The sequence below is a fragment of the Talpa europaea genome (genome assembly GCF_964194135.1).
Source record: "Talpa europaea genome assembly, chromosome: 15".
Taxonomy (NCBI): Eukaryota; Metazoa; Chordata; class Mammalia; order Eulipotyphla; family Talpidae; genus Talpa; species Talpa europaea.
Window position 1 is genome coordinate 74,618,610 of NC_140083.1, and position 22,021 is coordinate 74,640,630.

Genomic DNA, 22,021 nt, shown 5'->3' on the forward strand with positions numbered 1-22,021 from the left:
CACTGCTGGTGGGAATGCAAATTGGTCCAGCCCTTATAGAAAGCAGGATGGAGGTGTCTCAAAAACATTGAAAATGGATCCGCCATTCAACCCAGTAATTCCATGCCTAGGCATCTATCCCCAAAATTCAAAAACATTAACTTGAAAGAAAATTTGCACTCCCATGTTTATGCAGTGCTATTTACTCAAGCCTATAACCTAAGTGCCCCCAAAACAGATGAGTGGAGCAAGATGATGGAATATTACTCAGCAATCAAAAAAGATAATTTCATGCTATTTGCAGCAACATAGATGGAGCTGGAAGGAATAATCCTAAGTCAAATAAGGAGAAAGATAAATATTGAATGATGTCATTGATATGTGGAATATAAAGTAACTAAACTAAGAGTCATATAGAGACAAGCTTTAAAACTAACCCTAGAAGGCTGACTATAGACCTGAAGCACCAAGGAGGGGGTGGAGCTAAGGGAGGGTAAGAATAACGAGGGAAAAGAAGCACAATGGACTGTGATGGTAAACTGTGGGTGATCTGGTGGTGGGTACTCTACAGTGATAATGCCTGATGGGGGTGTCCTAATATTACTCCATTAAAAATAAATAATAAAATAAAATAAAAGTACAGTTGGGTTTTTTTTAAAGATTTATTTATTTATACAAGCACTGGGTACAGTCAGAAGCGCAGGAGGGTGAGAGAATTCACCAGAGCCAGAGCGGGGAGCAGAGCAGGCAGAAGGACCGAAGTACACTGCTGAGGGGAGCAGCGGGCGGCAGGAGAGGTCTGCGCGCCATGTGGGACCCTCCTCCGGTGGCCGGGGAGCAGCCGGGGATCGAACCGGCGCCGCAGAGGCCGCAGGCAACTTCGCAACCCAGCGCTCAACCGCTGCGCCACCGGGGAGGCCCTAAAAGTACAGTTTTAAGGCACCACATGTGGAAGAGAGTGGTGTAGACTAGATAGATACCTGTAAGCATAAGTGCTAAGGAACCCCAGGTAAATTGAAAGGTTTTCACGGGACTGGATTCATCGAGAACTGTTTTATGGAGGAAGCACATTTTGAATATGGACTTGAAAATAGTTTAATGTTTCAATTCCTGGAGAGCAGAAAGTATCCCTGGGAAGCGTATCAGCATGAAGTCTTGGGTGGAAGTAGGACCGGAACTTCTAGGATTTGGAAGAAAATAGAAGAGACCCCAGACTGGGAATTCAGGGAAAGAAGGCGCGAGGAAACAAGGTCCATAGAGAAGCACAGAATGGCCAGAGAGCTGGGAACCCCCAGATGCTTTTGAATAAAGGAAAATTCTGTACAATTAGTATTGTAGGAAAGGTAGAATCCTGTGGGCCAGACCAGCGACGTGTTCTGGTGATCAGGTGTGCGGAGGGCGGGCACTTACTTGAAAGAGGGAAAGAAATGAATAAATTGGATGCACACTCTTGCCAAGGGCTTTGAGGTCCACAGAGTCTTTCTTGCAGTGGCCAAGGGGTGAGACGGCACCAGGCTACCGCTGCCCACTCCTGCCCCGCACCTGCCCCGCCATGGGAATCATAGAAGAACAGACAGACACCCAGACAGCCTGCAGCCCGGAGTTCACCAAGGGAAGCCTCGCCTTTCCTAAGATGCCCAAGATGGTCCCCCTTGCTAGGCCAGGAATGTAGAAAAAATTGCAGATGTGTTTTAAAATTGCACATTCAACAGTTCCTCATTGAGTCACGGAGTAAGAATTAGCCGCTGGCAACTCCCTCCGAGACTCTTGGTTACTTCTGGGTCGTTTTCTAGGTGTGAGAGTGCCTGTCTGGGGACGGAGGGCAGGTGTGGGATTTGACACCATTTCATAGACTGCTTAGCTGTGGGGGAGGCCAGTCCTGAGCACCCAGTGGTGGGTTTTATGAACAGTGAATGACCTTTTCAAGCCCTTGTCAGCTCTCTGGGTTGGAGTTTCATCAGGTGCTGCTCTGAGGTGTGTGCAGGAAGGCGTGGAGATGCCCCTGTAAGGACAGAGCTGCTGGGTCAGCCTAGGGGATGGCTGTGTGAGGCCCCCGAGGGAGTGAAAGTGGGGGACTAAGTCCAAAAAATAGGAAGAGGACCTGGACATCCTGTTTTCATATGTGCACCCCTTTATTTGCAACAAGGCAGGACGATGCAGTCTCAGGAAAGCTCATGACTGCCCCCGAGGGGTCCGTCCACACCACGGCCGAGAGAGGTGGGCTGGGCATGGGCTGGGCATGGACTGGGCAGGTATTTCAGTGCGTGGCTGTTCTCAGGTACCCTGAATAATGCAAACCCTTATCCCTCTTGATTCTTGTCCCCACTTGATTTTTCTTCATACTCTTCACTGGACCTGACACATTATGCATTATTTGTTCACTGCCGTGCCTCTAGCACATTCCAGGCCCCCAGTACATATTTCATTGATGAATTTACTGAATGAGTGAATAACTGAATGAAGAAGTAGGGCAGTGGGCATGTCTGACCAGCTCATTCAAGCCTTCTGGAAGGGTCCTGTTGGGGGAATTTAACAAATTCCTCTTCCCCCCTCCTGGACTCCCAGTCACTACTGAAGAAGAGAGACCCAGGCTTCCTCCTTACTTCACTGTGTTTGAAATGACACACACTTCTCTTAGGAAGGGGAACTCTAGTCACCTGAGGAAATCTGTAACTATGACAAAGGCAGCAGACAGAATTCTCTCTCCCTGCCTTTTGGGTGTTTATTGCATCTTTCTACACAACCCCTGGGGTCTAGTCCTGCTGTAAAACTCACTCGTGACCCACAGATAGGACTTGCTAGGTGTTCGTGTGTCCTGTGCATGAAGATCAAGCCATGAGTCCCCACAAGGCTTCCTTCTGCCCCCAATGGGGTGAGGCTCCCCTCCCTGTGTGCCCCAAGCAGTCCCTACAGCTCCCCTTTCATCTCCAGCCCTGCGGAGGGAAGCTGGGACAACAGACAGAGGGCAGCCCTGCTTCAGTCCTCTGACCTCTGCCTGCCAGGAGTTAGCATCCCCAAGGGGTGGGGGGTGCATTCAGTTTCAGGTGCCCCACATCTGGAAGGCCTGGAGAGAAGCCACCACAGACCAAAGCCTTTTTTTTTTTTTTTTTAAATAAATTTCTTAATGAGCTGAAAGTTTGATGAAAGGTCAGGGCAGTGGGAATGAGTCCAGTGTGTGGTCTCGGGGTCTGTTCAGGGGGGGAGGGGAAGGGAGCAGCTGGTGAGGTTAGGCCTTAGCGGGCCTGTCAGCCTGTCACTGGGGAGTCAAAGCCACAGTGACCCTTAGCAGGCCCCGGTGCCTGTCCTTGGCTTAGCAGTAGTGGCCCCGGGGTGGCCTCAGTTGAACCTAGGACTTGCAGGGCCAGAAAGATTTCACAGGAGCCTGATGTTTGGTGTGACTCAAGTGAGAGCCGCTGGTGCGAGGGGGTAGCCGAGGGGATCAGTGTCGCCGGTTGGGAGAAGGAACCAGCTATCTGGCAGTGGAAATGTGCGAGGATGTATGTCTGGAGGTCTGGGTGGGAGCAGGGAGCTTGCTGGAGGTAGGGTGGTGGTGGGGCCGGCAGGCGGGTGGCTGGGGGGACAGTGGGGGAGGGACAGGGACCATGGGGAAGAGGGGCAGCTCTGAGTCTTCAGCCCCCATGAAGGACGGGTAGGTGGAGTTGAGGATGTTTGGACAAGGAAACTCTTTGAAGCTTTTCTCTCGTCCTCCCCACTCTGGACCTGGTCCCCTCCCCTCCATAAAGCCATTAGCTCCTGGTGCCAGCCCTATCTCTGCTCCATCTCTCTCGGTTCCAGTCGGTGCATTCACAGACCTCCTGCCCTAGGGGATGGGGAGGATTTATGGGGGATAGAGGGGGAGGAGGCATCCTTTGGAGGAGGAGAGTCTGTAGGAAAGCAGGGTGTGGGGAGCTGTTAGTTGGCTGGGGCAAGAGGCCGGATCATTTCCGAGCTGGCTCTGCATGACAAAGGGAAAGAAGCAAGTTTCTTGCTTTGATCTGCCCCCTGCCGGCCCCACACACCTGCCTGTTGGTGCCCCCCGCCCAGCTGAGACCTCTAGAAGAAAAACCAAAAGGGGGTGGGGAACAAGCTGTGGACCAGCGTCCCAGGTTCCAGCTCAGGCCACCTTCCTCTCTTGGTGGCCCCAGGACCAAAATATCTCCTAGGCTGATGACCCAAAGCACCTGCCGCCCCCTCCCGGAGAGCCTGGAGCCCCAGATCTGTGGGAGCAGCGCGGTGAGCCGGGGAGGGGGCAGCCCGGAGCCGGCGTGCGAGTGTGTGTTTGTGTGTGCGTGTTGGAGGTGTTAAGGGGTCCTGCGAAGATTCTTTGGAGATGTGGGGTCACGCCCTGGCTGGAAGCTGAGGGAGAAGTGAGGTGGGGCGCGTGGGAGGGGGCGTGTTTTATAGACTCTGGAGGCTCCAGAAGCACAGATTTTCTGTGACTTCCAAGTCCCAAGAAGGGTGTTCTTTGGGGATGTGCACGTACGCGTCAGTTAGAAAAGCGGGTAGGAAGCTCTCAGGCTGCAGGGGAGGGGCGCTGCTTCTGGAAGATGCACCCCCAGCACACTGGGCATTTGCTGCAAGGAATGCAGCCCCCAGGCGCTGCTGGTGCCCCTGGCATGGCCATCTTTGCTGGGAAAGTGCTCCTGGAAGCACCCTCCAGGGCCACTGAGCTGAGTGAGGGGAGGGGGCCACTGGGAGGCACTGCCTTGCCCCCCAGAGCTTTAGAGCTGGGCGGTTTCTTTCTGGCGCTTTCTCAGAGAAGTTGCCTTGAGAAAGTGAAAAGCCCCTGCTTTCCCGCTCTAATTCTTTTCCCTGCTGTAATTCCTGGTTAAGAAGGATAAACAGGACTAGGGGTTGGGAAAACGTGTTTAGGGCGCAAAGGGCACAGGCACCCATTCAGAGGGACTCTCATACTCGGTTTTGGGCAAATCCAACTCACCGATTGCCTTCTAGCCCCACAAGGAAGAGCCTGACGGTCAGAGAGCTACCTCTCTGTCTGGGGAAAGAGTTAAGGGAGGAATGGATTAGGTGATCCTCGCTTCTTCTTTGGATGTTCTGGAAGAAGGGCCGGTGTGCTTGCAACAACCAAAGCATCTTCCTGGATGCTGCATCCAGCACACCCTGAGTTTGGTTCTCACTGATTCGGGTCAGAGACATAAAAGCCGTCCTATGGGGAGCAGTCCTAGGAGGTGGAGATTGGAAAGAGGCTGAATCTCTTTGAGGGGAACTTGACTTAGGTCTACCCCAGGGCTCATCCTTGTACTTCCTCCACCCCGCCTAGCTCTGGTCCTCCCTTATCTGTTGCATCTCCACATTGATTCTCCCTTCTCTCCTCCAGGGAGTCCTGTTTTGGAAGCCGCCAGTCCCAGGGGTCTCCCCAGGGCACTGGGGAGGGCCACGGTCCACCATGCCCAGCCTGCTGCTGTTCACTGCTGCGCTCCTTTCCAGCTGGGCCCAGCTGCCGGCCGAAGCCAGCTCCTGGTGGTGAGTGAGAGGCCTGAGCCCACCTAAGCCTGCGCCTCCGCCTCCGGTGGTGACGGAAGTGTGGAGAGGTCACCGCGTGTCTTCACCATCCCTTTACTCACAGGAATCCTGCGGGCTTTTTATCCCAAGAAAACTAGGTCAGCTCCTTTTCTCTCTCAAGCGCCTGGAGGTGAAGATTCCCAAGAATAAAGGAGCAGTTCATCTGGCTTTTTCTCACATCCTGTCCATGTCCTTTTCCCTGGGACCTTCCTCCATCCCCATGGGTTGTTAGAAGTAACTCTTTTGTTGCTACTGGATCAATAAGAATATTGATGTCTTTTTTTTTTGGCTGGTGGAGGCAAGGACAGTAGAGTTGCTATTTAAGTCTGCAGGCCAGATGAGGGGCATGTGTGTCCACGTGTGGCTTTCTTTTTGAGTTCCTAAGACCATTGTCATTGCCAAGTCAACATGGAAGTGGCAGACCCTCGCCACCTCTTTGGCATGGGCTGTGCTCACATTTTTTGCTCAGGCGGGAAATCCATGGCCTTCTCACCTAATTTAACATTTTATTATGTTTGGTACCTGATGAGCAAAAGGTCTACTCTGAACTGAGTGCAGATGATGGGTCCAGGGGTGAGCTAGGGAAATGAAAGCATAGAATGTATTGCCGTGCATGTAAAGTGGAGTCTATTTAAAGACATCAGGGCAGTTCTATTTAAAGGAATGTCTTGCTTCCCATCGCGTATCCTGCACTTGGCCTACCATGCACTAATCATTCCTCCTCCTTGAACAAGTCATGCGCTTTCCTGTTGAGGGCTGGCTCGCCTGCCCCTGCCTCAACTGAAGAGCCTGCACCTCTCTGCCGCCCGGCTCTCTACCTGTCTGATCACCATGTACCCAGAAACTCAATCTGACCTAAGCATATAACATCTCACGTTATCTGTGTTCCTGCCTCAGTTTCCCCACAATGCATCATCTGGAGGCAGGTACCCTGTTTTTTCTAATTTTCCTTTTTGAGAGCTTAGTCCAGCCCCTTGTACACAGAAAGCACTCAGCAAATGTGACGAATGAATGATTTACTGCTGCACACAGGCCCACCATGCTCACGCCTTGGTCTTTCCCCCTTTCTGCATCTCTGCTGTAGGTCGTTAGCTATGAACCCGGTGCAGAGACCTGAGATGTTTATCATCGGTGCCCAGCCTGTGTGCAGTCAGCTCCCCGGGCTCTCCCCTGGTCAGAGAAAGCTGTGCCAGCTGTACCAGGAGCACATGGCCTACATAGGGGAGGGAGCCAAGACGGGCATCAAGGAGTGTCAGTACCAGTTCCGGCAGAGAAGGTGGAACTGCAGCACTGTGGACAACACGTCTGTCTTTGGGAGAGTCATGCAGATAGGTAAGTGGTCACCGAGGTGCGGCTTGGCTAAAGGCACCCGAGTTACTGACTCTCTCTGCACTGGCACAAGAGAGCCTGCATGCGGGTCTAAAGCGGGTTGTCTGGAGGTTTGGAAGCAGGTGCAAGGAGAGAAAGAATCGCTCTGAGGAAGCAGAGCCTCAGATCACACCTCTGAGGGCTCAGTGAGCCTTCTGTGTCCACTTCACCCAGGTGGGCAGCCTGTCTGGGACTCCCTCTGGAAGGGCTCAGAATGTCCGAGGTGAGTTAGGGCTGACCAAGAAGCCCTCCATGGCCTCGGGATTTAAGTCCCAGCGCAAGGGCCCCTTTGAGAGTCACGGATGGAGAACCAAAACTTGCCACCCGAGTGTCTGTAGCAGTTTTGCCTCTTCCACTTGGACGCTGAGAGAGATAGGGACCTTGGGCCAAATTGGTGATAGCTGTCATTAACCCGACCCAGATCCAGTCCTGGCCTTTTCATTTGAAAGGGGAATTGTGTGAAAGTGGGGGAAGGGGACAGACCCAGAAGAAAGATGAGAGGGCTACCTCTTCCTGGATCCCCTCTTCCACTCCTGGTCTAGGATTCTTTGGCTACCCTGTTGCTTAGATGGAGGTGTGATCTGGGGTCTAATTGTTTTAGGTCCTTTTGAAATGCAATCCCTCCCTCCCTGGCAAGAAATTGAGAAATCCGGCCCTATTCTACTGGCTCTTATCCCCAGGGCCATAAAAGGAAGGTGTCAGAGCACTGTGTTCTCCTGGCTCACATTCTCCCAGAAAGGCTTCCCCTCAAAAGGCAACATTCTGGAGTTACCTGAGGCTGGAGTTTTCCCAAAGACTGGTATTAGCAGGCAAGAGAGTTGGGGGGTTCGAGGCCTGGGTTACCATGAAAAGCCTGTCCCTTTCCTGGCCCACATGACCATTTCGTTCCAGACCTACCCCCCCCATGACCCCCCCCCCCATCAGAGACAGCAGGACCAGGGGGAAGTGCAGACCTTGCTGCTGTCTTGCTTCCTTCCACTTGGGGACCATAAAAGGGACGCTTGGTCACTCCAGTGACAGTCCCGCTGGGCAGCGTTCCCAAAAGAATGGACATGGGGGTTAAGTGGGAGATGTTCATGCTTTGTTCATTTTGTTTGTTCTATTCAAATGCCCTTAGTACTTGTCCTTCTTTCGGGTAGCAGTTTCGACGGCACTCTCTGCCCTGGGGTTTGGATGAGAAAACTAGGATGGCAAGGCAGAGAAGCAGCCCCTCATCATACTAAGGAAATGAGTAGTTCTTTGGACCCTCATGTCTGCCTGACACTGGATAGAGCCTTTTCACGGGTTATTTTGCTTGAGTGAAGGCCAAAAAGGGAGGGCTGCTTTAAGGAAAAAAGGGGTTGCCAGGAACAGAAGCCCCCCCCCCCCGGGTATAGTCTTTCTGTACCCTGATCTGTTACACATGGAACCTTTCTGTTTGCTTCATTTCCACATCCTTTATGTAGCTTCCCTGCTTGCTTATGCTACCTGGGGCGCTGTCCTCCACTCCTGCCCCATCCACACTACCTCGCTGTCATCTTCCAAGATTCCTTTCTTCTTGCAACTGCTGCAGAAGTGCCCGCCAGAGGGCAGCAGAGCAGCTTGGAGGGAGCCCCTGGCATTTCTCCCAGGCTCCGCCCGGAGGAGCCTGGGGACACCTCCCTGGTAGTTGGGCTACTGTGGAGAGCGAAGGCTTGATGTGGTCCTGCCACCTCCTTGCAGGGAATGATGCCCAGTCTCTCTGGTAGTGCCACGGCTGCTGGTTTATTTGCCTTTATCCTTGACATGGTTCGAGTTTCTACTCTGACTTGTTTTACTTACACACAAGCCCTCTGCATTTCCTGTCCCGAGTTATCTCTCTCTTGCTTGAGAGTGGCATTAGTGGCCTATACTTAGCAGGCTTACCAGAGCCCCCCAAATGCTCTTGTGAAGGCAGAGATACCTACATTTAGTGCCCAGTGATGCCCCCCTCCAGAGGCAGGTAGACTGCAAGACTCAGCTCTTTCACTGGAAGACTGATCCTGAGCCACCGTGATAGGCACATGCCGCCTGCTGCAGGTGCTCAACTGCAGATTCGTTATTTTAAAAGGCAGTTCTGAGAGTGGTGATTCAGTTCCAAAAAGCATGCTTGCTAAAGATGCAAGAAGAAATCAGACATATGTAACTTGGAAAAGAGAAAACATAAAAGGCATGTTAGCTGTTTTCAAATACTGAAGGGCTGTCAAATGGAGAAGGGATTAGACAGCGTAGCTCCAGCAGGCGGGAGCTATAGGGAGGCATATTTCAGCTTAATCTAGGCTGAATTGTGTGATTAGTGTCATCGGAGAAGATAGAGTGGGTTGCCTTGAAAGCCTAGCCCTCTGCTCCAAGGAATGTTGTGGAAGGGACCCTCCCAGCGCTGGCATGTGTGTCCCGGCTGCAGCTTCAGAGGCGCTCCCTGTGCCCGATGCCAGGTCGGGGCTTGAGGCGCCATAGTTCTCAGCCAGGAGTCTCTCAAAGTGGGTCCTGGCCCCCCTCCTAAGAGCCTCTTGGCCATCTTACCCTGGCAGCTCACTCTCCCCTAGACCAGATATCTCCCTGGCTCTGGTGGTGGTTCAGCACTGAGCAGGCCATTCCTGGTTGTGGCTCCCTGATCATCTGGGTTTCTCCTGGGCCGCTCCTAATCTCCATTAGCAGCCAATCCCTGGTTAACTGAGAAAAACTGACTTGCCCTGTGTGGTCTAGTTGCAAACTTGACAGTGTTGTGCCTAGATAATGAAGAAGTAGGGTGAGGTGGGGGATCGCCTAGATCTATTAGTGATTGCAAACTGCTCCTCCCTCCACCTGCCTAGACACAGTTGTCTGCTTCTGACCATGGAGACGCAGAGGAGGAAGTGGAGACTAGAAGATTGTCTGGTTGAATTGCTGAGGTCAGGAGTGCATTTTAGTGTCCTCCTAAAACTACTCCCTCCCCTCCATACCTGAGTCCATATGAGAATTATGTTATTTTTTTGAACAACTTTGTTAAAATATAATTCACATAGCATACAGGTCACCATTCTATTTATTTGTTTGTTTGTTTTACTTTTTTAAAAAGATTTATTTATTTATGCATATAAGAACTGTGGTGTAGGCAGAGGTGTGGGGTGGGGGTGAAAGAATTCACCAGATATAGAGTGAGGAGCAGAACAGGGAGATCTACTGAAACACACTGCTGAAGGGAGCAGTGGGCGAGACAGGAGAGATCTGCTGCACCATGTGGGTAGCTCCCTGGCCAGATATTGAACTCATGCTGCAGTGGCTGCTGATAGCTTCATAGTGCTGAGGCTTAACCCTTTGTGCCACCAGGGAAGCCCCAATTCACCATTTTAAAGTGTGCATTTCAGTCTATAGTCACAAGATTGTACAACCATCACCACTCTCTAATTCCAGAATATTTGCCTAACTCTATAAACTACAAATCCATTAGCAGCCACTCTCCATCCAGTCCCCTCCTACCCAAACACTAGGCAACCACTAATCTTTCTGTTTTTTTTTTTTTTAAGATTTATTCATTTATGCATACAAGAGCTGGGGTACAGGCCAGAGATGTGGGAGGTGAGAGGATTCACCAGAGACAGATGGGGAACAGAATAGGCAGATTGACTGAAATACACTGCTGAGGGGAGCAGCGGGTGAGTCAGAAGAGGTCTGCAGCGCCATGTGGGTAGCTCCCTGGCCAGCTGGGGATTGAACTTGTGCTGCAGAGGCTGCGGACAGCTTCATGGGTTGTGTCTTAACCCCTTGCGCCACCAGGGAGGCCCTAATCTTTCTGTTTGCACAAATTTTCATATTATCAACATTTCAAACAAATGAGATCATATACTATGTGACCTTTGTATATGGTTCCATACAGATACAAAATGGCCTTAGCATCATAATTTCAAGATTCATCCATGTTGTAGGTTACAGCGGTGCCTTATTAACTTTTTATGACTGAGTAGTACTCTATTGTATGGCCAGCCCAATTCTGCTTACCCATTTATCTGCTGCTGGACATGGTGGGTTGTTTCTACATTTTGGCTATTATGAACAGTGCTTCAGTGAACATTCCTGTAAAAGTTGGTGTGTGGACCTATGTTTTCATTTATTTTGGATATATTCTTAGGAGAGGGATTGTTGGGTTGTATGGTAATGCTAATGCTATGAAGATTATCCCTCTGAGGAGCTGCCAGACAGTTTTCCAAAGCAGCTGCAGCATTTAATATTCCCACTAGCGATACATACGGGTCCCAGTTTTTCCATTTTCTCACCAACTTATTAGTAGCCATCCTTGTGTCTATGAAGTGGTATCTCATTGTGATTTGATCAGTCCCTGGTGACTGATCTTTTTCTTTTCTTTCTTTTTATTTTTAAAGAACAAGTTACACTTCTGAGCAATTGATCTATTTAACCTTTATTTTATTATTTTTTTAAAGATTTATTTATTTTTATACAAGAACTGGGGTATAGGCCAGAGGTGTGGGAGGGTGAGAGGATTCACCAGAGACAGAGTGGGGAACAGAACAGGCAGACTGACAAAATACACTGCTGAGGGGAGCAGCGGGCCAGACAGGAGAGGTCTGCCTCGCCATGTGGTTTTCTCCCTGGCTGGCTGGGAATCGTACCCGCTGCAGAGGCTGCGGATAGCTTCACAGCGTGTGCTCAAGCCACTGTGCCACTGGGGAGGCTCGATCTTTTTCTTATAAACATATTTATTAAAGTAGAACATACACAAGAATTTATAAGTGGTTCGCTACAGCCATAAAGAGGAACACAGCTCGGATTTTTCATTGGGAATGATCAGCTTATTCAGAGAGACCTTGTTGAAAGTCCCATGCATGTGGTCCCCAGTGTTCTCGAGTTAGGAGGCGGTGTGGACCCAGAGGAAGGCAGAGTAAGACAGCTTGGGTAATTTTGGACATGGTAAGTCTAGTTCACTTTCTACTCCAGGTCTCTGCCTGATGTCAGCCACTCCTGGTCTCTCTAGATAATGGCAACAATAAAAAAGATAGACGTGTGGCTCTTAGGTGGTGAGAAAGTGCATCTGTGAGGGAGAAATTTTGCTAGGCTAGAATCCCACTATTGGCTGATTTCTGACTCCGTCTCATTCTGTTAGTCCCACATGTTCCATAACTTCTTTACTGCCCAGTCTCCCCTCCACTTAGATCTACCTCCTAGGAATCTACTGGTCATCTTAACTTCTCTGGAATGGATGAGAGTGTAAGCCAGGGCTGGAGGGACGCATTCTGTTCTGTGTGTTCATAGGGCAGAGGAGGCAAATCTTAGCTATTCTCGAGAGAAGTTTCTAACCATCAGAGCCACGGGAAGTGACAGGTGCTCCCTTCTGATACTTTCCCATCCCCAACCCAGGAATATTACAGTCAGGGTGATGGTGTCTGAGGAGGCAGAGAGCAGACAAGGGCCTTCACGAGCGGGCTGGCCTTGCTACCACCTCCTTGCCTTCTCTTACAGGGAGCCGCGAGACGGCCTTCACGTACGCGGTAAGCGCAGCCGGGGTGGTGAATGCCATCAGCCGGGCCTGCCGTGAGGGTGAGCTCTCCACGTGTGGCTGCAGCCGGACAGCACGGCCCAAGGACCTTCCCCGGGACTGGCTGTGGGGTGGCTGCGGGGACAACGTGGAGTACGGCTACCGCTTTGCTAAGGAGTTTGTGGACGCTCGGGAGCGGGAGAAGAACTTTGCCAAGGGATCAGAGGAACAGGGCCGAGTGCTCATGAATCTGCAGAACAACGAGGCAGGTCGAAGGGTAAGCTGCATCTCACCTTGCAACACCCCCCTCCACACACACACACACTCCTTGGCCCAACTGGGCTGTTCCCACTCTGAGCTACGGGAGCCACGGGGGACTCGTGGCCTGGCCATCAAGAAAGAGGATTGGCATGACCATCCAGATTATTTTATTTTTAAATTGTTTCATCCTTTTTTATGAACTTGGCTTCTATGAACAGTGCATTTCATAAAGAAGGAAGAAAGTAGGTAGGAGTCAATCTTTTTTCTTTTTTGAAAGATTTATTTATTTATGCATACAAGAGCTGGGGTACAGGCCAGAGGTGTATGGGGGGGTGGTGGTGAGAGGATTCACCAGAGACAGAGTAGGGAACAAAACAGGTGGATCCACTGAAATACACTGCTGAGGGGAGCAGCGGTTGAGACAGGAGAGGTCTGCTGAGCCATGTGGGTAGCTCCCTGGCTGGGGATCGAACTTGTGCTGCAGTGGCTGTGCACAGCTTCGTAGGTTGCGTCTTAACTCCTTGTGCCACCAGGGAAGCCCCAGGAGTCAACCTTTTAAAATTGAGCCACGTTTGGATGAAATCCTTGTTTAGTTATTTATTTATTACTTTTCCCTGAAGGCAGTCTCTCGCTCTCTTTTTTATACTGAGATATAATTGACATTCAGTGTTATCTAAGTTTGCAGGAAAGATGTGTTGGTTTGTTAGACATATATGTTGGAATACGATCACTACAATAATGTTAACTAGCAGCTAGCACCTTTAATCAAGAGTCTTACCTACAACTGCTGACCCAGACGCCCACATTAATGAACAAATCCCTTTCAAAATCTCCATCGCCCAATGGACAGAGAACATTGTCCTATTTTTCACCTTCTTTATTTCTCCACAGAACATTTGTCCCTATAGGACCAAGGTAGCCTTACAGTCAGAATCCCAGACATAAGCAGTGGTGCTCTTGTCTTGACTGCCTCTCCTTTGTAGTTGGACACATGAGCTGATTGGACACTCAAGCCATTAGACCTAGTCTAGAGATTAGAATTGTTCAAGGCTCAGGGAAAAGCAGAGCTGAGTGTTAAAAATTGCAATCAGACATTTTTGGAAACCCATGCCAAAAGCATACTTAGGTGATAATGGCAGACATGCTTCTCAGCTAGTTGTTTTTTTTTTTTTTTAAAGATTTATTTATTTATACAATAACTGGGGTACAGAAGGGTGAGAGAATTCACCAGAGACAGAGTGGAGCGCAGAACAGGCAGATGGACCGAAGACACTGCTGAGGGGAGCAGCGAGCGAGGCAGGAGAGGTCTGCCGCACCATGTGGGTATCTCCCTGGCCAGCCAGGAATCAAACCCATGCTGCAGAGGCTGCGGACAGCTTCACAGCATGGCGCTCAACCCGCTGCACCACCAGGGAGGCCCTCAGCTAGGAGTTTTGAACATAAATGGAAGTGTAAGATGTGACTGTCTTCTGAGCCTTGAACTCAGTAGACTGAAATGGAGGGTTGGAGGTGAGCTTGGTTCATGGAATGTGCCTGGGTAGCTGGGCAATGACTCGAGGGCTCCTTTCTGGTGGCTGAACGAGGACTTTACCTGTGAGCTCATCTTCAGGCCTCCTCTCTCCTTGGCCCTGTGAAGGCCTGCTGATGCCTCAGGAAGCCAGGCTCAGTTGGAAGCTCTGCCTTTTCTGGTTCTGCTGGTTTGTGTATTGGGTGCGCCCAGGTCGCTCTGTAGAGAGGTCTGAAGTCTGAGCGCTGGGTGGTGGGACACTCTCCTGGCAAAGAGTCAGGGGACCATAGCAATCAGGAAGCATCACAAACTTCCTCTTGAAGAGTGTTGCCCCGGAGCCAGCTGACTCAGGGACCAGGCAAGGTACTGTTGCGTGAGACCAGAGATGAACCAATTAAAACAGGAGAACAACAGCTTCTTAGGAAATAAATTTAGAAATGTAATGTTGCTACAGAGTCGGAAATGTCTTTTGTGTCTGTGTAAAGGTAGCATCACCAATGTGCTACGTATGTTTTCGCTAACTTGTACGACACAAAATCCAAATGGGAACTGGCTGTTTGCCCAGTACCTCCCTTATAGAGCCCATCCAGATGTGGGTGTGGAGGCGGTAGTTACTCTGCAGCGGTGCTAGTTCTGGTCATTGCTTTGATCTGTGGTTATTGAGGTAAAACCAGGGCAGAGATCAGAAATGTCATAGGTGACTTCCATGCTGCGGGCACCTGTGAGCTGCCTCAGTCCACTACAGCTTCTTGTCTGTTTGACAGCTCATTTGCCAGCCTTTGGGTAGCTGTGTGAGAGATTAATAAGGAAAAAAAGTTAAGATCTTTATGTCTTGAATGCCAAGTTCTATCCATTTTGCAAGACCTCAAGTCAAGGACTACCTACTCCTTCAAAGTGTTTCTGTTTCCCCGTGGTTAGTGTCTCTGCGCTGACCCTCTATAGAGCATTTTATGCTTTTCTTGAGCTATTGCTTACTCTACTTCACCTTTCTGGCTGTGGCTTCCTAAGGACAGGCATTGCCATCTGATGCCTTTGCAACTACTCTCTTTGCTCTGCTTTACAGGGTGGGCTCCTGTGGCAAGGTGGCGGGAAGTCGCCATATTACCTCCTACCAAGAGGTCAAATTCATGGAAAGCATTTCCTGTCCCGCTCTGAGCGCTGGTGGGTGGGTGGGGGGGACATTGTGGCAGATGCTGAGGTGACTAGGCCTTCATCCTAATATGGCCCCGTTTCAGTCACAGTCTTGACCCCACTTCTGCTGGCTCCTCATTTTATTGCCCTTAATTGTTTGTTTGTTTGCACTGGCCCTTATCTCCCAGCGCCTTCCCTTCCATCTGCCTTGTTTCTCTTACACACCTTCCCTGGCTTTCTCTATGTCTCTCCCCCTGTCTTGGGATTCCCCCCAACCCCCTTCCTCCGGTGTCCACACCTCATCCCTGGCTCTTTATCTCTCCCTTTGCCTCTGTCTGCTCCAGGTTGGGAATTCTTGTCCCTCTCTATTTTTTATGCCCTCTTCGAGGAACAGACCTCGCCTATCAATCACCATCTAAGCCAAAGGTATTTCCCTCCTACTTCCTCACACCTACAAGAAGTTCCTTAGGGGTAGGATTGAAAATTCCCTGGATGAGCATTTTGCAACTAGGTTATCTTTTATTTTTTTTTAAACAGAATTTTAAGGATCTGACATCTTGACCACCGAGTAAATCTTAGACATACTTTGCCAGAAATTTCTCTTGGCCTCTAAGAGTCTCTCGTCAGTCCATTTTAGATATTGGTGGCAAGAGTGATGGGTTGATACCGCCTTGTCACTCAAGGGCTTCTGAGCATTTTCCAGATAAAAGCTGGCTAATCCTGTGACATTCCTGTCAGTTACCACACTCAGCCACACCATTAGATAGAAGTGGGAGAGAGACTTAAAAAGGGCTTTGCCAGAGGGAAAAATGTTGCATTAACAACAAAAATTTTTTTAACACTTTCTTGTATTTTCAGTTAGCATGAAGGGCCAACAATTGGGATTTTGCACCTTTCTACAAGAAGGTTGCGCGAGCGCGCACATGCACACACACACACACACGATAATATATTAATCTATGTTATCAACAGTAGAATGTTTAAAATGCAAATATTGCCCTCTCTACGATGTCTTTCTTCTTGGCGGAAGGATGGGATGTATGTCTAAATAGTGAGGGTGAGTGACAGACTTTCTCTGGGATTTGTTCCACCAAAATTCTCATCCTTGCTCTGTGGAGTCTTGACCCCTCCTCCCCAGAATCTCCCTAAGTGTTTGCTCCCAGTGGAGATGCTTATCCGGTTCCCTTAGTCACTTAGCGGCAGGGTACACAGTATTAGACCCTAATGCTTCCTGCAGCAGCCGCCAGATGCCTGACATCCCTCTGTAAACCAAGCACCATTTCCAAAGGAATGTTAGGCTGCAGCTCAGACCCTGGGGATTTGTGCCAGAAGGATAATTGCAGGCCCTTCTTTGAAGTGCCTGTTGGAATGGGGTGTGGGTTCCTTTGTGCCTTGTGCCTGGAGCTGCAGCCAAGTACTAGTGCCTTTAACCTTGGGGAGGAGTCTTCCTTCCTTTTCCACCCTAAGCCATGTTTAAGCCTCTAAGCCCCAAGATCGGAGTGCAGAAGCCCGAGCAGTCTGGCTCCCTTCTGGGTGGCCCTGAACCCGTTATTGGGCCTCTCTAGAGTTTCCATTTCTCCACCATAAACTGGTGGGAATCATTCCATACCAGAAAAACACCAGAAAGAGTTTTGACAATAGTAATATGAGCTGATGATGGCTAAACTATTTTTTTGCACCTGCAGTGGTCTCTGTATAGTGCTGAATAAAGACACAATCTGGGGACTCTTGAAAAGAAATCAGAGAGAAAACCCTTGAAAAATGAGTCCTGAATCTGTTGGTGACAAAATGTCCTGCAGCAGGCTTGCATTTTTATTCTGCCATCTGCACTTCTGGGCCTGCTGCCAGGGTTATCTGACACAATGCATCAGTATGCTTTCATTGAAAAGCACTTGGTAAGCAGCTTTCTGGTCTGCTCTTGCTTTTAAATTTTGACTTGGGATAACCCAAGTTCAAATCTACTCCACATAATTGTAGTTCAGTGACTTCCAGGGTGATTTGTTTTCAAATGAATCACCCCCACAGGTGGGCACACTGACCTGAGCTGTCACTGTGCAGGGCCTCACCTCTCTCTCTCCACACTCACAACCGCCCCAGGGGGTGTCTGGGGAGCACTGGGGTGGCAGAGCATGCTCTTGTTCACAAACGTGATGTGGTTTATGGTTAGGGTTCTGCTGATTCCATGGAGTTAATGATCAGAGGTTAACACAGAAAACAATTTCATTCTTAGAGGATTTGGCAGGGTGGAGGAGAGCTTTGGGCTCACCAAGGTCATGCCAGAAGCTTCTGGTACTCTTATAACAGGACTGGAGTCTTTTTTCTCATTGGTGTTGCATATGGTATAAAAATTGGACACCTTTTGTTGGTCTTTATTTGATTGAAGCTTTGGTCGAGATAGAAATACCTTTGTATTGTAAAAATGGCGTATTGTTTGTAACACATTTCAAGCCATAAGAAATGGAGCAAGTAGAAAACGCCCCAAATGTTACCCTTGCAGCTGATCAGATGTGCATCTCCTCCCCAGTGTTTTTCCACTTGATGCTCCTTTTATCCGCTTTTGAGCGATTCTGGAAAGAATTGTGTATACATTTGGAAAACAATACTCCTGCCCCCCGAGAGTCCTGTTCAGTCCTTGACCTCTGGCTTGCCCCAGCCTTCTGCTGGACATCTCTCAGGGAGGCTGCTTATTTCTTCTCTCTCCTCCCCTCAGGCTGTGTATAAGATGGCAGACGTAGCCTGCAAGTGCCACGGCGTCTCGGGGTCCTGCAGCCTCAAGACCTGCTGGCTCCAGCTGGCCGAGTTCCGCAAGGTGGGGGACCAGCTCAAGGAGAAGTATGACAGCGCGGCCGCCATGCGCATCACCCGCAAGGGCCGCCTGGAGCTGGTCAACAGCCGCTTCAACCAACCCACCCCAGAGGACCTGGTCTACGTGGACCCCAGCCCCGACTACTGCCTGCGTAATGACACCACCGGCTCGCTGGGCACGCAGGGCCGCCTGTGCAACAAGACCTCAGAGGGCATGGACGGCTGCGAGCTCATGTGCTGCGGCCGCGGCTATGACCAGTTCAAGAGCGTGCAGGTGGAGCGCTGCCACTGCAAGTTCCACTGGTGCTGCTTCGTCAAGTGCAGGAAGTGCACGGAGATCGTCGACCAGTATGTCTGCAAATAGCCGGCGGGGCCTCTGCGCTCCCCGCAAAGTTTATATTATATAAATCTATATAAATCTATTTTATATTTGTATAAATAAATGGATGGATGCTAACTAATTAAAAGAAGAAAATGGAAAGGAAAAGCTTATTTAAGAGACGCTGGAGATCTTTGAGGAGTGCACGCTGCTGCTTCTCCACTCCCAGAGGGCAGGAGAAGGGGCTTTTCCCCTCCCTCTGGCGGGGACTCTCAGGGCATAGGGAATATTCACTGTCTACCCACCGTGGCCTTGAGGAGCGAGGTAGTGGGCAGATGGAGAAGATGAAGTCTGGAGTCTTCTGGGTAATGACACCCTTGGGATCCCAGCGGACAGGCCAAGAGGCCCCGTGCAGGTGGCAGCTTAAATCTTGCTGCTTCCAGGGTCTTGCCAGAATATTGATGGGTTCAGGGAGAGGCTGGAGGTTTTCTTATGCCTTTGCTCATGTACATGCTGCAGGGTCTGCAGTGACAGGCGAGACTCCTTCCTCTGAATGGGCAGCCCTCCCATGTCATCACTGACTGGTGACTGCATGGGAAACCTGCATGGGAAACCTACCCCTCCCCCAGGCTCTGGGGCCTGGATGATTCTTCCTCCACAGCTCACTAGCTCCTGCCACAAGCTCCCTGCACCAAGAGGAAGGGGTCTGGGACAGACATGAACTGAATATTTGTGCCCGAGCTGCAGAGAGCCAGGTGCAAAGCTGGACTGAGGACATTGCACTGTGCTCCCACACAGGGAGAGCCAACTTGTGATGCTGCTGCTGTCACTTCCTCCATCAAAGGAGGCCTCACGAATGACAGGAAGCGTAGCTAGGTCAGGCCCGGCTGGCCTGGCACCGTCTCTTCATCTCTGCCCCAGATGTACAGTTTCTTGCTGACATTAAATACCCTTCACTGAAGTTTCTCTCCCTTTTTCCTTATTTGGACACATGGTTATCTTTCTTGAGTCTCCTTTTGTTTTTGACCTGGTCCTTAAAACCTTGCTACCTGGCGTACCTCTGCAAGAGAGTCAGGAAACTGAGACCTTTTTAGAGCTCAAGTTTGGTCATTAGAGGGAGGGACAGGAGAATATTAGAGAATTAAAAATGGTAATGCACGAAGCGCTCTCCCCAAGGGCTAACCAAGAGAATACACGATGGGTGGTGGCTACTGATATTACTGTTAGGAACAAAAGAATTTGAAATTTTAAGTTTAAGCTTCGCATTTATGTTCCTCTTCTTCCTTCACATTGCAAGTTAGCCTGCCCTGTTAGCCCTGGTTTGCTCACCAGTTCCTTGGTAAAGCCTGACCCTGCTGTAGGATTCTTAACGACGCATCTCTAGTTTTTGACCCCAGGATGTAGAGCCAAAAAAGAGGGGATGGCAGAACTCAGAAATCCAAGAAGGCAGAGATACTGATCTCAGCTGCACAGGAGAGACCAGCTTTGAACAGACTAGCTTACAGGTGAGCCAGCAAGCAGGAACAGACACCAGTTTAATGCTAGAAGAGTTTCTTTCAGAGGGAACAGTGGGATTAAGGAATGGGGTTATGAGCAAGTGATACTGCAAAATAATCCAAAAGATTCTACCTGAGAGTATCCATGGCCGTTTAGACTACTGTGCCTTTAGCACCACAGGAAGAACCTTCTTATTTAACATCACAGACTATTACAGCCTTCAGGTTATTTTGCCAGAAACTATCCCTCACACTGTTGTTCAGATTCCATAGGCCACTCATGGTCCATGGGCATTAAAGTGAGCTGGCCTAGGAAAGATCAAAACCACGTTCATTAGTTGGTATTTAACCAAATAAGCTGATCAGTCACACAAATCAGCCACAATAACCAGTGTTTTGGACACTGGCTGGCATGATTGCCCTGCCCAACATCACTATTCTGGAGGCCAAGATTTAACTTATATCAGATGTTCAAAGTGTTTAAGAGCTGAAATCCAATTTGAATTCATCCTTAGGGACCTCAGGAAATTTGTTAAGAGTAACTTGTCCACAATCCCCACAGAAATGCTGTAGAAATGTGCTAGAGAATATGGGGACCAGCCTAAGAAAAATGAGCTTCGGTTTAGAATCCCAATGCAGGAAGAGAAGTGGCGATCAGAATGCCAGTTCTGGGTTTCCATATCAGGACCTGCAAAACTTGACTGGGCTCCAAACCTTAAAATGCAAAATCAAAGGCCCCCAACACCAGAAATTTGTAGGCAGTTGGTCTGGGGTGGAGCTGGGACAACTGTCTGCACCTTTAACAAGGATGTGAGGAACTTACCATCACTAAGAGCTAGCCTAAGATCCATAGGGACTGGGGCAGCCAGGTCCTACTCCCAGCCCAGCACTCCCCACACCCCATGCACGATCCCCTAGCACCACAGCATAATTGATTATGATTAATATTCAGTCTGATTGAAAGATCATGGCTTTGCAGGCAGTGCCTAGACAAAACTAGCCACCCCAGGGAGTCTTTTTTTTTTTTTTAAGATTTATTTATTTATGCATACAAGAACTGGGGTGCAAGCCAGAGGTGCAGGATGGGGTATGAGAGGATTCACCAGAGACAGAGAGGGGAACAGAAGGCAGACTGACATATGCTCCTGAGGGGAGCATCAGGGGAGAGGACGAGAGGTCTGCTGTGCCTTGTGGGTAGCTCCCTGGCCCAGGATCGGACTCCTGCTGCAGATAGCTTCAAAGTGCAGTGCATAACCCCTTGCGCCACCAGGGAGGCCCACCTCAGGGAGTCTTTATGATGCGAGGGGAAAGGATGTTCCCACACAAAGCAGAACTGAGTTTGTCCTGGGATGTTCTACCTCCCTCCTCTCTCTGCCTGAGGCCAGTAGGTGGAAGCTTACAGATCCATTGTGAGTACAATAAGGCTATATTTGCTTAGGTGTTTGCATGTGTTCACCTTGACTTCAAAATAAAATCAGGAGGAAGGTATGCCTGACTGCCTGCATTTCTTTTTTTTGTTTGTTTTTTTCTGTGTAGAACTGGGGTGTAGGCCAGAGGTGAGGGGGAGGTGGTGGTGAGAGGATTTACCCGAGACTGAGTGGGAAGCAGAACAGGCAGATTGACTCAAATAAACTGCTAGGGGGGGCAGCTGGCGAGACAGGAGAGGTCTGCTGCACCATATGTGGGTTAGCTCCCTGGTGGGGTAACTCAGGCCATAGTTGCTGATAGTGTTATAGAGCAACCCCGATATTAAACGGGTTCCTGGCTGTGGGTCCTCACCCGCGCGCTTTAAAGGGACTTATGAATACTCTACTACAGACACATGCAAAAGGGTTAATAAAAGGTTTATTTACAAGAGGAAAGGAAATAAGGAAAATGTACAACTCAGGGAGAAAATAGGGAAATAAAGTCTTTAATGCGTCCTACCCGATCCGACGACCTGGAAACCCCAAAGTCACTCTCAGAGCTGGCCGGACGCTGCGAGCTGGCCGAGAGCCCAAAAATGGAGAGCCCCCAAAGCCCACTTGTCTGCCTTTTGTATCCACCTGGCTGCTTAACCCCACCCTCAGGTCCCAGCCACCTTCCCTTTGGTGGTGATGGGATTTGGAGTTCCCAGTGTCGTTGGCTTTGACCTGGGGTGGGGGTGGAGTCCACAAAGCCTATAT

General features: G+C 49.8%; 1 protein-coding gene across 1 annotated transcript; it reads left to right on the forward strand.

Moving 5' to 3' along the window:
* Positions 1 to 5,371: 5,371 nt before the first annotated feature.
* WNT5B (Wnt family member 5B) lies at positions 5,372 to 18,405 on the forward strand (the record flags this gene model as incomplete). Its single annotated transcript, XM_084255515.1, has 4 exons — positions 5,372 to 5,463; positions 6,587 to 6,834; positions 12,322 to 12,614; positions 17,947 to 18,405. The coding sequence occupies exons 1-4, from the start codon at positions 5,387 to 5,389 to the stop codon at positions 18,403 to 18,405; spliced, it is 1,077 nt and encodes a 358-aa protein (XP_084111641.1). The 5' UTR covers positions 5,372 to 5,386.
* Between the last annotated feature and the right edge of the window lie 3,616 nt (positions 18,406 to 22,021).